Genomic DNA, 13,712 nt, shown 5'->3' on the forward strand with positions numbered 1-13,712 from the left:
GAACGGAGCAAAAACAGTTTTTTTAATAAGTTATTCCACATGTTATTTCGCTCGCATATGTAAAAATTTAAAAAAACTGTAAAACTTTATATTTATTTATAAAAATATAAGTGAACTATATATGTTTTATCCTTCTGACAATATCTATCGTAATGATCTATAACAAATATGTATGCATAAACAAAAAGTACTCATGGATCATCGTGAAGCGTTAAGATGCGTATGGTCTTCGAAGTCAAGCAATGTCGGCGATAGTTGACACTTGGATGGATGACCGTTTTCTCGGGTCATAGATTAAACATGCTTTAACAGGTACGACCGTCGCTTGGCTGAATCATGTATAGTCTTCTTCCTCTTACAAAATTATCGTAGAAATAATTTGAACTTTTAATTTTTTGTTGAAAGTTTTTTCAATTCTCAAAAACTCTTAAAAATATTTAGAAATATTAAAAAATTTTCTAAATTAATCAGAATTTTTTTATTTTTTAAATTTTCTTGAGAAACGTTTCAATTCTTATAAAAATTGATACATTTATCAAAAATCCTAAAAAAAAAATCTAAAAAATCTGACAAAAAGTGGTCATTGTTTGCTATTCCTGAGAGTGTCCTGAGGAAATCCTATGGTATCTACGGTGGACAGTCCTGGATGTCCTGAGGACTAAAAAGTGGCGTTTGTTTGTTATTCCTCAGGATGTCCTGAGAACGTCCCGGGATAAAATCAGGACATCCTCAGGATATCTACGAAGTCTGTCCTGGACCTCCTAAGGACGTCATAAGGATGTCCGTGTGCTATCTGGGAACTTAAGTAATTTATAACAGTTATGTAATTGTATTATTTTACATTTAAATTATATTTTTATGTTAAAATACATACGGAATCACAGTTTCATTGTCACAGTTTTCAGTTACATTGCACTCTTTGAGTGTAAAATAAGGGTTGGAGTGAAAGAGTGGCTCTAAGAATCGTTTGTTTCGTGGCCCTCGAAAACGGACTTGAATTTTGTTTTAAACGAGAGTTTATGATAAGACATTAATTCTTTAAAAGTTTTTTATTAAGCCTACTTTTAATTGTTAAGTTATGAGGCCTTAAAGTTGCTGTTATATGCCATTAGCCTTGTGGGCAAATGTCATAAATAAGTAATTGATACGTTTTATGATACCTTTGTTATATATAAATGAATTATATACATGTGTGTAGAAGTTTTTCATATATGTGTTATGGTCAAACCCCGTTGCGCGGGCGTTCCTAGGATTGACTGGTCAATGCGCGGAATAACCAAGCGTTTTGGTCAAAGCCCGAAATAGTTTTGTATTTTGGCCTTTGACTGATATGTTTTTAGTCCATCCTAGGAGTGACTAATATGGCTGGTCAAAGCTAAAAACTGAAAAAATCGCTTTGGACTTTGACCAAAACGCTATCAGTCAAAGGCCGAAATACAAAACTATTTCGGGCTTTGACCAAAACGCTTGATTATTCCGCGCATTGACAAGTCAATCCTAGGAACGCCCGCACAACGGGGTTTGACTATAACATCTATGTGTATTTTTATGAGCATCTCGTTTAGCGTGGAAAGTCGCAAACCCATGTGGTGCAGTAAATGCTTTGCACGCACGCACGCACGCACACACACACACACACACACACACACACACACACACACACACACACACACACACACACACGCACGCACGCACGCACGCACGCACGCACGCACGCACGCACGCACGCACGCACGCACGCACGCACGCACGCACGCACGCACGCACGCACGCACGCGCGCGCGCTTTCGCCACCCCCCCCCTCCCGCACCCACCCCCTCCAAGTCGTTAACCTCTGGACTTTACTTTGCTTGCAATATATATGGGCAATCCATGTACATTGCAAGCAAAGTAAAGTTCACATAGGTTAACGATTTGGATGAGGTGGGTACGGGAGGGGAGCCGACGGCTCCCCTTGCACCCCTCCCCCCGTGTGTGTGTGTGTGTATGTGTGCAAAGCATTCATTGCACCACATGGGTTTGCGACTTTCCACGCTAAACAAGATGCTCATAAAAATACATATAGACATTTGAAATTCGCGAATTTTTTTCATGGCTTGTGCTAGACAACAACGCATTCGTGCCGTGAATCGCTCACGAATAGCATACAGATTAGAACACCTGCAAGGCGCATAGCGGGTTTAGACGGCGTTATTGTAATCATACCTAGGATTGACTGGTCAATGCGCGAAATAACCAAGCGTTTTGGTCAAAGTCCGAAGTTATTTTTTCAGTTTCTAGCTTTGACCAGTCACTGTTAGTCACTCCTAGGATGGACTAAAAACATATCAGTCAAAGGCCGAAATACAAAACTATTTCGGGCTTTGACCAAAACGCTTTGTTATTCTGCGCATTGACCAGTCAATCCTAGAAACGCCCGCGCAACGGGGTTTGACCATAACATATGTATGACTATACAGGGTGTTACTAAATTGGCGCTCACTAAATATACAAAGTTATTTTTTATAAGAATCTGAGCCGAATAATCCTGAACTATTTTTTTCTATAATGTTTAATGAAGCGATAATTATTAATTAAAGTTAATCCAATCAATGCCGAATGTTTAACCCTGTCATGGCTGGTTTTTGTAAATATTGTTTTTATACAATTTACATGTTATTATAAGTTTTTGGGATCGCTGATTACAAATCTGCAGTCAAAATTTTAAAATAAAAAATGGCGGATCCAATATGACAGACAAAAATACTTTTTTCCATTGTTACTTATTTCTTAGGACTCCATTCCATGCTTTAAAAATTCCAAGAAATGTGAATAAAAGTACAGATCTGAGAAATGAATAGTTTCAATAAAATTCAAGAAACTTTAACATATTTGCCATTGTAATTTAAAATTTTGACAATATTTTATTTCTTATTCACTATTCTGAATTTGAAAATTTAGGCTATGGATACGTAATCAGCAATCTCAAAACTTTTAAAAAATAAGTTTTGATCCAATTACATCAAATTTCATTCTTTTGCCCATCATATTGGATCCGCCATTTTTTATTTTAAAACTTTCACTACGGATTCATAATCAGCGATCCCGAAAATCCCTGTTGTGAGTGAGACGCGAAAAAAAAGGAGAGAGAAGTTCTACACCGTGCGGTGCTGGCGAGCCAACCCAGGTAGCAAGCCCACGTCATTTTGACGTCCCAAAATGGTCATATCTGGTCATATGTCGTCAAAATGGCCATTTTTTTACATGGCCTAAAATTGACGTCATAATGTGACGTCATTTCGAAATCATATTTCAGTCATGATCTGACGATTATTTTCCCAGACAGCACGCATCCAAGATCGGGACATAAAGACGTCATTAAGACGTATTTTAGACAGCATGGTCTAAAGTGGTGTCTACAATGAGATTTAAGGCGTAAGGCATAAGTATATTATATAAGCATATTATATTCAACTTTAAGAAAACTTTTTTAAGAAAACATTTAGATATCTTAGAAATGATGTCAAAATGATAACATTTATCAGAGACGTCTACTAAGAACGGTCTTTGAGATATCTCATTGAAAATGTTATCCTTATGATATCAGCTAAACGATATCAACTTATTGTCTCATAAAAGATATCACAATGCTGTTCGATTTTTGAGTCGTCCATGCGCGTCGTAGTTGACTAAGAAATCAGACAACACTATGGCTGCGTTCCGATATTCACTGCCAGTATTGAAAATCGATCTATAGTTTACGTCACATATACTGTAGATTTTCAGTACTGACAGTAAATATCGGTACGCAGCATATAACATCCTGAATGAGAGATATTAAAAAAAATTATCATAAAGATAATGTTTCCAAAAATAACGGTTTGTCTACAATTACTGCGCACAAAAAATGCACAAAATCTAAATTCATCATGTACTGTACAAAAACAGGATAATAAATGTACTATAATTTTTCTTAGAATGTATGATCTATATAGTTAACTATCTAATTAACCATTTGGACGCTTCGAAGTATTAGTGCTAAATAGATCGCAATTTCCATCAAATTATTAAAGTTATGGAAAAAGATAAATTTAACAGTGAAATTAATAAGTAAATAAATTAATGCTATTTATTTTTAATGTTTTGCAAAATTTAATTGCTTTTACAAAAAATAATATAATTGCGTCAGTTTATAACATATAGGTATATGTAGACAATAACAAGTACCCATATCGATGAGTCAAATTGGCGTAGCAGATAGAGAACAAGGTTCGTAATCCTAAGGTCTCGGGTTCAAACCTACCAGCAGCAAGTAAGAATAAAATAAAATAATATAATTTAAATTTAATTAATAAAAAAATAATTAATAAAAATTTCTTCTAAATTTGGTATGTGCTGTTGATAAAAATAATTTTAAAAAAATGAAATTTTTATTTTATTTTATTTTTCTCTACTTGCAGTTTAAAGATATCCGATTTAAGAAATCTTTTAGATATCAGTTTCATGATATCTTTCTTTTCTCAAAAAACGATTAATTAGTTAACATTGTGACATTATAATATTATCTTTTAGAAGTCTCTTTATGTTATATTCAGAAACAGGATAATTTAAGAGATTTTTTTGACTACATATTGTTCACGTCATTCCATGACGTCAAAATACGGTACATTTCATGACGTCAGAAATTTGTGACATTCGACCGTCATTTTAACGTCATAAGGACGTCATTTCGTGACGTTAAGAATAGTCAGTAAATGACCATTTTGGGACATCAAAATAACGTGAGCTTGCTACCTGGGAATCGGCCCGTGTTCCGGCGTTCAAACTAAACGCGTGCCAAATTCGAACGCGTGAACGAGAACAAAACCGTTTTTGGGCCGCTACTAAAAATTTCTAAATTCATGTATTTACTCTCTACATTTATGCAAAGTTTCATTACAATTTGAATTTTCGAGTTCGCGAGGTTTTTTTGTCAGTAATAAATATTAATTCTTCAAAAATAAAAGAGTTCCGATGCTCGAAACCTAAAAACCTAGAATTTAGAAGCCTAAAACCTTTGGTCAAAAAATACTTTTTAAGGTTGTAATCAAGCTTAGAGCTATTCATGAGGCTTTATTATGTTAGTCCTCTTAATTGGGATGAATTCGGATTACCTGAAACTTAGGAATATCCAAAATTCAGTTTCAAAGCCTGAAAGCCTAAAATGTGAGTATTCAGTAAAAAAATGCTATTTGAAATCGTAATTGTGCTCAGAGATTTTGATGAGGCTTTTTTTTTAGATTAGTCAATTTGGATGAATTTCGAATATTCAGATTCTACAAATCTAAAATCTAAGGATCTAACACTAAAGAACCTAACACCTATTTTATCAATTGAGAATCCAAAACCTAAGAAACTAACACTCAAGAACCCAACACTTATTGTTAGAAACCTATTATAAGACTAAAAACATTATGTTTTATTTTGAATGCAAAGTATTATTTTTTTGTTTTGTTCATCGAGTATGTGCCCAGCGACGACGAGATCATATGGCGACAATACTCTCTCCATAACAATATTCTCTTCCCCAATTGAATGTCGCTATGTTGATAAAGTTGATGAAGACAAAAATTAACACGCAGACATGATTTGCTGTTTCTCCTTTAATCCTGTAAATCTGCTGTTAAAACTTTTAATATTTATAAGAAGTAATAATTATTGCCAATTTAATATTGCTCAGTATTACAATTTTATAAGGACCCCAGCAAACACAGTTACATAACATCAATGTTGGCACAATAAAACGGGAAGTAACACGCAATATCCCAGTTAGCAAAATGACGCAAACTTTGCGCGAAGTTTGCCGCAAACTCGAGCAAACCTTTGCAACAAAATTACGACAAGGTGTGTCCGCATTAAGCTTAGCTTTTGCTGGCAAGGCTTGTTGTAAATAGTATGACGCATATTTTATGCAAATAACAGGGTAAAATTTACTAGTAAAGCATAACAACAAATTTACAGCAAGAACAAGGCAAACCTTGCTGTACACAATATGATAGCAAATTTGTGGCAAGAATAGAGCAAACCTTGCTGTACATAGCATGATAGCAAATTTGTGGCAAAAACAAGGCAAACCTTGCTATGCACAATATGATAGCAAATTTGTGGCAAGAACAGGACAAATATTGTCAAAATTTAGATCAACAAAAATGATTATTAGACTGAAATATTAGACTGATTAGTCCAATATCAAATGTGAATGGTGCAATCGTACTTGGTTCTCTGTTCTCAACGAGCCCCTTTTATTAATCCAGTAGGTAAATCTTTTTCACGAGAAATGCGCCATCTCGAGATAGATAGTAAAGTCAGAAATAAAGTTTAAAACTCGATAATGCAACCCCGTTATTTGCATAAAATGTGCGTCATACTATTTGCAACAAGCCTTGCCAACAAAAACTAAGCTGTTTATGGACACATCTTGTCGCAATTTTGTTGCGAAAGTATGCTCGGCAAGTTTTATTTTGTTCTTGCTACTAATTTGCTGTTATTCTGTGCTTAACAAGATTTCCTGTTTCTGTCATAAATTTATTGTCATGTCGTGTAGCAAGGTTTGCTCTGTTATTTGCTTAAATTTTGCATTTTATCGTGTCGGAACAAATCTTGTAATTTCTATACGTAATATTTATGTACAAGTCTTTCTCTGTTATTTGCAAAATCGTGTGATGAAAACTTTTGCCGTAAATTTGCTTGAAACTTTTAGAAAACAAAGCAACAGACAATTACTTGTCATAAAATTGTTGTCAAAATTGAAACATTCCTTGCTGTAAAGCTTTCACGATATGTGATTTTAACAGGCCTGGCTAGCTGGGATAATATGTGCGTTACATGTAACGTCTATGTTAATTGTAATTTCCCACTCATACAATGTTATAGTTATATTATATAAATATAACATGTAACTGAGATAAAACATAAATGTTACGACACAATTATATTTTAATTATATAACTGTAATCTTATATTGAGATTAATGGTTTTATTAAATTTGCTATAAATTTGCAGACTAACCTCAATCTTGCAAACTGAATATCTGGAATGATCAATTACATATTATTGAAAATGTAACAAAATATAGCTGTACAATATTTTCTACTGACAAATTGTAAATTTAGTACAAAATTTAATGGAAAAATAAAAAGGATTGCCTCGAATAAAATAGATCTTGTGTCTCATGCAGCAAGACACAGCGACAAGACTTCCTTGGGCTTGGTGGATGGTCTGGATCGCGCTGAAACTCAGAATCGTTGCACCGTCGCGTTAATCACGATCACACTTAACAATTAAGTCAGCACCGCTCGAGTACACCGGTACCATCAGACTCGTTCTGCCAGAACACCGGCAGCGGATATGTATCGCGTCACGAAACGGTACTGCCAAAAGCTTTCTCGCGTAATTTAAATATAATATCAATATAATAGATCTGTATTGCGCAATACGAATATTATATAAAATATTATATAATATCAATATAACTTCAATATAAAATTCGTTATATAAGTGTTGTTATGTTACTATTATTTCAATATTGCGAATAAATAACAAAAAAATGTAAAAATTAATATAAAACCGTTATATTGTACTCGGATAACAATCTAGATTGCATTAACATGATTGTAAAGTAACATTTGTTATCTCACATGTTACTTCTGTGCAATGTTGCGTCTATATTCTGTGTTTGCTGGGACTCCTTTAAAGGCGATATTTAATTGGGTACAAAAATTTAGCATAACAAGCAGTCTATATATCTATCGCCTTTTTTATTTAATTCAATTAATAATGAAAAAGTGTAAAATAGACCATGTGATCCAAGTTAACGATGAATTTCAAGCCGTTCCAGTTAATTGTTCAGATTAAATATAGTATTAAAATTTATTGTACTTTCTTTTGTATTTGTAGATATACGGACATTAAATAATACATTTCAATTGTTGCTTGTGATCAAGCAATATCTTACAAAGTTTTTCAGAAGATATATAATTAAATAATGAAAACTGTAATAACACAGGCACACACAAAAAAAGGTTGGTCCAGCGGACTAGACTAGTCAATCCTTATGCATTTTGACCCGCTAAATTCAAATTCAAGGTCAGAATTGTAAAGTTAGCTCGTATTTCCTAACCTCAAAAAAATATTTTTTTAAATATTGATCCGGCGGACCAGACTAGTCCAAGGTCAGAATTGCTGAATTGGCTCATTTTTTCCTAACCTCAAGAAAACACCTTGTAAAAGCAGTTTGGATCACAAATGTATAATCCGGAGCATGCGGGCTTGCGTAACCACATTACCCGAGAAATTCAATACGTATGATAAGTCTAAGCTTCTGTGAATGAATAGCGTAGAAAATTCACTCCCTTTTTCTATTATATCTAATTCTTTTATTCTCGAAGTTTCTGTGCAATGGCTTTCTCTTACGTTCCTTCCCTTTCACAGAGACATCCCGTTTGAGTGTCCAGCAGAAATCAGCCATCATATTCACATCCCACTTGCCTTGATATTGATACTTTAGCTCTTTGATGTCTTGATGAAATCTTTCTCCCTGTTTTTCACTATGATCACTTAGATTTTCTGGGAAGTAGTCAATATGAGAATTCAAGAAATGCAACTTAAGATTCATTAAGCAACCTAGTTTTCTATAGTTTTCCATTATTTCTGCCACTCTTTCTCTGTAATCTTGATTTTTGTGGTTTTCTAGAAAATTTTCTGTGACACCTTTGAAACCCAGCCATGCTGCTCTCTCATCTTTATTCATTTTGGTGACAAAATTGTCGTCTTTCAACATTTTAGGTAATTGAGGTCCATCGAAAATTCCTTCTTGCAATTTTGCATCAAAGATGTTAGAAAATCTTTCTTGTAGATACTGATAGCATTCACCTTTTTTTATTTAGAGCTTTTACTTATTGTTTCATGAGTCCTAACTTAGTGAAGAGATCGAAGAACTTTTGAAGGTTCAACTAACGATTCATTTATAATGTTTTTAGACCCAGGTTGCACAAATGTTTTTGTCGGTCATTATTTTCTTATGTAATGGTTCGTTCGATCTCTACTATCTCATTCACATAGGAAACATGGATTTTTTGTGTAACCTGATTGTTGACCCAATAATATGGTGAGAATTTTTAGATCCTTACTAATTTGCTATGTTCTGTGTATTTAATTTTTTTAAGAACTGTTTTCAGGTTTGTGTATTCTTCTTTTATCACTACTGAGTGCGTTACAGAAATGGAAGCATATACATTAGTATTGTGCAGCAACACTGCTTTCAAGCTTTTCTTAGAAGAATCTATGAATAGTCTCCACTCAACAGACTTGTAACATCCAGGTTTCAGTTTGTTCGTTAATCCAAACCTTCGAGAATAAAAGAGTTATATATAATGAAAATAGGGAATTAATTTTCTACCCTGTTTATTCACAGAAGCTCAGACTTGTCATACGTATTGAATTATCCCCGGGTAATGTGGTTACGCAAGCCTGCACGTTCCGGATTATACATTTGTGATCCAAATTGCTTTTACAAGGTGTTTTTTTAAGGTTAGGAAAAAATGAGCCAATTCAACAATTCTGACCTTGGATTTGGATTTAGGAGGTCAAAATACATAAGGATTGACTAGTCTGTTCAACCAGGACCAACTTTTAACAAAAATTTTTTTTTAAGTTAGAAAATACGAGCTAACTTTGCAATTCTGACTTTGATTCGAATTCAGCGGGTCAAAATACACAAGGATTGACTAGTCTAGTCCGCCGGACCAACCACTTTTTTTGTGTGCCTGTGTAATTAAATATCCTACATAGAAACAAAACAACCAATGGACGTCTATTGAACGTCTGTCATAGAAGTTTGAAACTTCCAGTGGACGTCCATTGGACATCCAATACAGAGCCATTGAAAATCCAAAGTTCCACATTGCATATGTCTACTGAACCTCCATTGGACGTCGTCAAGGATGTCTACTGGACGTTTTGTGGATCGTTGATGGGGGCTTCATGGAGCCTCGATGGACGTTTGACGGATGTTTCGTGGATCATTGCGTATAAAAAAATGTATTCTTAACAAAATGCAAAAGTGCCTTTAGTCAAGAATATTTTATGTTTAAAATAGTGTTGAGTATAAATATTTCTTAATTAAATGTATTATTATGTTTTCTATAGATATTTTTTTAAACATTTTTTTTAAATAAAAGTTTTTATTTTGTCCTTCTCATTTTTATTAATTTTTTTTACAGACAGATATAGTTTATCAATCTTATATTATATGTCGATGGCGAAATCTTACTTCCTTCTGCGCTCTTGACAAGCCCCTTTTATTCACCTAAAAAGTGCATTTTATTCACAAGAAACACACGCCACTACCGCGGGTAGTGAAGGTTTTACAGAGCCTCGATGGATGATTGACGGACGATTTGTGGATCATTAGTAGAGGAGCCTCGATTCCACAAAACGTCAGTCAGTCGTCCATCGAGGCTCCGTGAAGCCTCTATCAATGATCCATGAAACATCCGTCAGTCGTCCATCGAGACTTCGTTAAATCTCTTTAAATTATTCGCGTAATGTATAATGGATATCTTTTAAGATGTTTGACAGAAATTTATAGAGGTAAGATGGATCATCTACCCCGATAAAAATATTTTGCGAACATTGCACAATAATGACATTAAAGATTGTGCTAAGATATTTCGCCATAACGCAACAGTTTTGTCAGAATATAATTCTTAAATAATATTTGTTAAAGATTAGACAAATATTGAAACATAAATATTTTGCAATTATTTTAGCATTTAAAATTATCACATTATAATCTTTACATATCATTTCAAAATTTAATTGCGCAAACATTTATTAATGTTTTATAAAAGGTTAATGTTTCTACATCTATTTTCTCAACTATGCCCTCATAATGACGGATTATAAAATTTTTTACAATATTTTGTCATACAATTTTATCAATCTTTTCCTATCGGGGTATCTGACTGTCACCATGGAATTAAATATCCCATAGAGCTATGGAAGTTTAGTGGATCTCTAATGAACGTCTATCTAACTTCCATCATGGAAGTAAACATAGATCTATGGAAGTTTAGTGGACGTCCATTGGACGTCTACTGGATGCCAATTTTTATGTGGGATTAAATGTCACATAATAAATTTACGTTACTAGATGCGTTTTTATCTTTCTTTTATGTCTTTGCGAGTAATCTAGAAGCTACAAAATGAAAAGAATGGGAATGATTGTCTCGAAAATCGACCAAAAAATACAACCCGTCCGTAAGCTTGTTTTAAGCAAGTAAATTAAACTTTTTATATCTGAAGGACAAATATACCTGAAAGGCCACGTTCCAATTGAACAAGCAATGGACCTGACGTGGCCGCCCGTGTCTCCTCCATATTTGCAACATCGTATTCAATCGTGAGAGATGCGGTCGGTGTGTCTGAGGTTCTTTTAAGCGCTCGCTGTGCCTCTGCCAGAGTTAATCCTCGCAATTCAGTATCGTCCACCGCCAACAATCGGTCACCAGGTCTGACTCTGCCTTCCTTGGCAGCTGGACCATCGGCCTTAACTCCTGTTACTATCAAAGCTCTCGACATCCCTCCGCGGAGAGTCACACCGAGACTACCGTCCTCACGCTCCACCCTCACTTGAGCGACCTTTGATGAAACGTTGGAAAGCGATGATAATGTGCTGCTCGTGCATGTCTCTTGGTCATCTAGCAGTAGAAAACTGTGAGGGTGGTATTGTATTTGTGTGAGCATCTCTTCAGCTCTTGTGGAATCGGAACTTGCAGATGTGGCGACGCTTCCTGGTCTAGTTCGGCTTTTATGCGAACGCATCGTCGCCAGCCTTAATGAACTGAACATTGTCAATCTCTATTCAGTGATTCGAAACCGTGATTGATATATTACCCAAAAATCAATCCAACAAAATGATTATTATCTTTTTGAAGAAGAAAGCAATTTTTCACTTAGGATTAACTTACAATCCGTTCTCCTTCTTTTGTGTATAAATTTACACATGTAACGACTGTAGACATTCCAGTTTATAATAAATAACAAATCACAAATCACTTACAAATAATATAAATTTTGACAAAAGCTCTTCTTTTTTATCCAATGTATTTTTACTCAGGTTAAATGTTAAAAAATATTTAATATATAATTCGTAATTTTTTACATCCATCAACATTTAATAATATTGTTCAACAAAAACTTTCTTTGTGCATAAAAATAAGGATGATAGCTTTCCATAGTATTTTGGTACAGAATATAATTCCGTTTACCAAACTGCTCTTTTATATCACAATTTTAAAAAGGTAAAATAATAAAAAAGAACTAGTTTTGTATACTGTGGCATATTATAAGTATGATACATGATCTGATGGAAAATATTTTTGCAATCAAAATTAATTAAGTTTGTTAGAAATTTAAACCTTTAAAAGGAATTTGTTATATTCATTATCGTATAATTGAAATATTTATCCTTCTCTCCTATTTTAAAAAGGAGATGTTAAATCGATACTCGAAAGTCTCGAAATGTATGGTTGCCTCTTTTCCGTGATACTAATTGGTTCTCTCACTGCGCTTATTTCGTGTTCCAAGAGTAGCTGTCATTGATTGAATTTTGACAGTTGTCAAATTTGTATAGATATTATCTATACAATTATCGTTGTAATTTATTTTTAAAAAGTAAAAAGTAAAAAGTTAAGTAGCGCGCGCAAAGCGTCTGTGGTGTCAGTTCGCGTACTTTACATATCTGACAGAGCATGCATTTCATTTAAAAGAGAGAAGAAAAGGAAAGAGATAAGAGAGAGAGAGAGAGAGAGAGAGAGAGAGGAGGGAGAAAGGAATGAAATAAGAAGGTAAAATATCATGTAAAGTTATTTGTTGTGTAAGAAAAAGAATTTGAAGATTGCTTCCAATAGAAAGGGCTTCCGGATACATGTCGCGTCCTGATAGAGCGTTGCGTCAACGTTGTACCAGGACGCGGCATGTATCTGGAAGTCCTTTCTATTGAAAGCAATGTCAATGACTGTAAAAGTCTAAAATTTAAGTCTAAAATTGAAAGATTTTTTGTTATAGAAGATTAAGAAATAAAGTAAAGAATAAAGATTAATTTGACATTTCGCGTACTTTTCAAGGAACAGAAAGAGAAAGAGAGAGAGAGAGAATGATAGGCAATAAGAAGGAGAAATATCCGGTAATAATAAATTGGAAATAATATTACAATATTATATAATTTATTATTTTATTAAAAATTTTATTATAAATAATACATAAAATATAAAATAAGAAAAGAGATAGATAGATAGATAAATAAATAGATAGGGAGGGAGAGAGAAATAGGAAACAACATTAAGATATAATATAATTTATAATTTAATTAAAAATTTTACTTTAAAATAGTACATAAAATATATCATATAATAATATGTTTAAAATTTTTAAATCTTTTTAAAAGAAAAAAGAAGGAAAGAAAAGAAATAGGTAGACTGAGAGACAGAAAAAGAGATAGAGAGAGAGAGAGAGAGAGAGAGAGAGAGAGAGAGAGAGAGAGAGAGAGATTACGAAAGACAAGAAATTAGAAGGAGAAACAATGTTTTTAGCAGAAAGAAGGAATGAAGAGAGAAAGAGAGATTGATTAATAACGTATATTTAGCCAAAGGGTATAACCCTATATGGCTCTCAAGAATAACATGGTAAATGAC

At 33.8% G+C, this 13,712-nt stretch overlaps 1 protein-coding gene across 6 annotated transcripts in view; it reads right to left on the reverse strand.

Moving 5' to 3' along the window:
- Positions 1-13,712, reverse strand: part of LOC105830797 (glutamate receptor-interacting protein 1) — a 136,043-nt gene that overhangs the window by 96,173 nt on the left and 26,158 nt on the right. For 2 of the 6 annotated variants that reach the window (XM_012670382.3, XM_036291788.1), the window contains exon 2: positions 11,334-12,031. In XM_012670382.3, the coding sequence (XP_012525836.1) occupies positions 11,334-11,868 (535 nt within the window). In that variant the 5' untranslated portion in view covers positions 11,869-12,031. The remainder of the gene's footprint in view (positions 1-11,333; positions 12,032-13,712) is intronic. The other 4 variants (XM_028193285.2, XM_028193283.2, XM_012670384.3 and 1 more) reach the window with 4 other exon arrangements.

This window comes from Monomorium pharaonis, chromosome 9 (genome assembly GCF_013373865.1).
Source record: "Monomorium pharaonis isolate MP-MQ-018 chromosome 9, ASM1337386v2, whole genome shotgun sequence".
Lineage (NCBI taxonomy): Eukaryota > Metazoa > Arthropoda > Insecta > Hymenoptera > Formicidae > Monomorium > Monomorium pharaonis.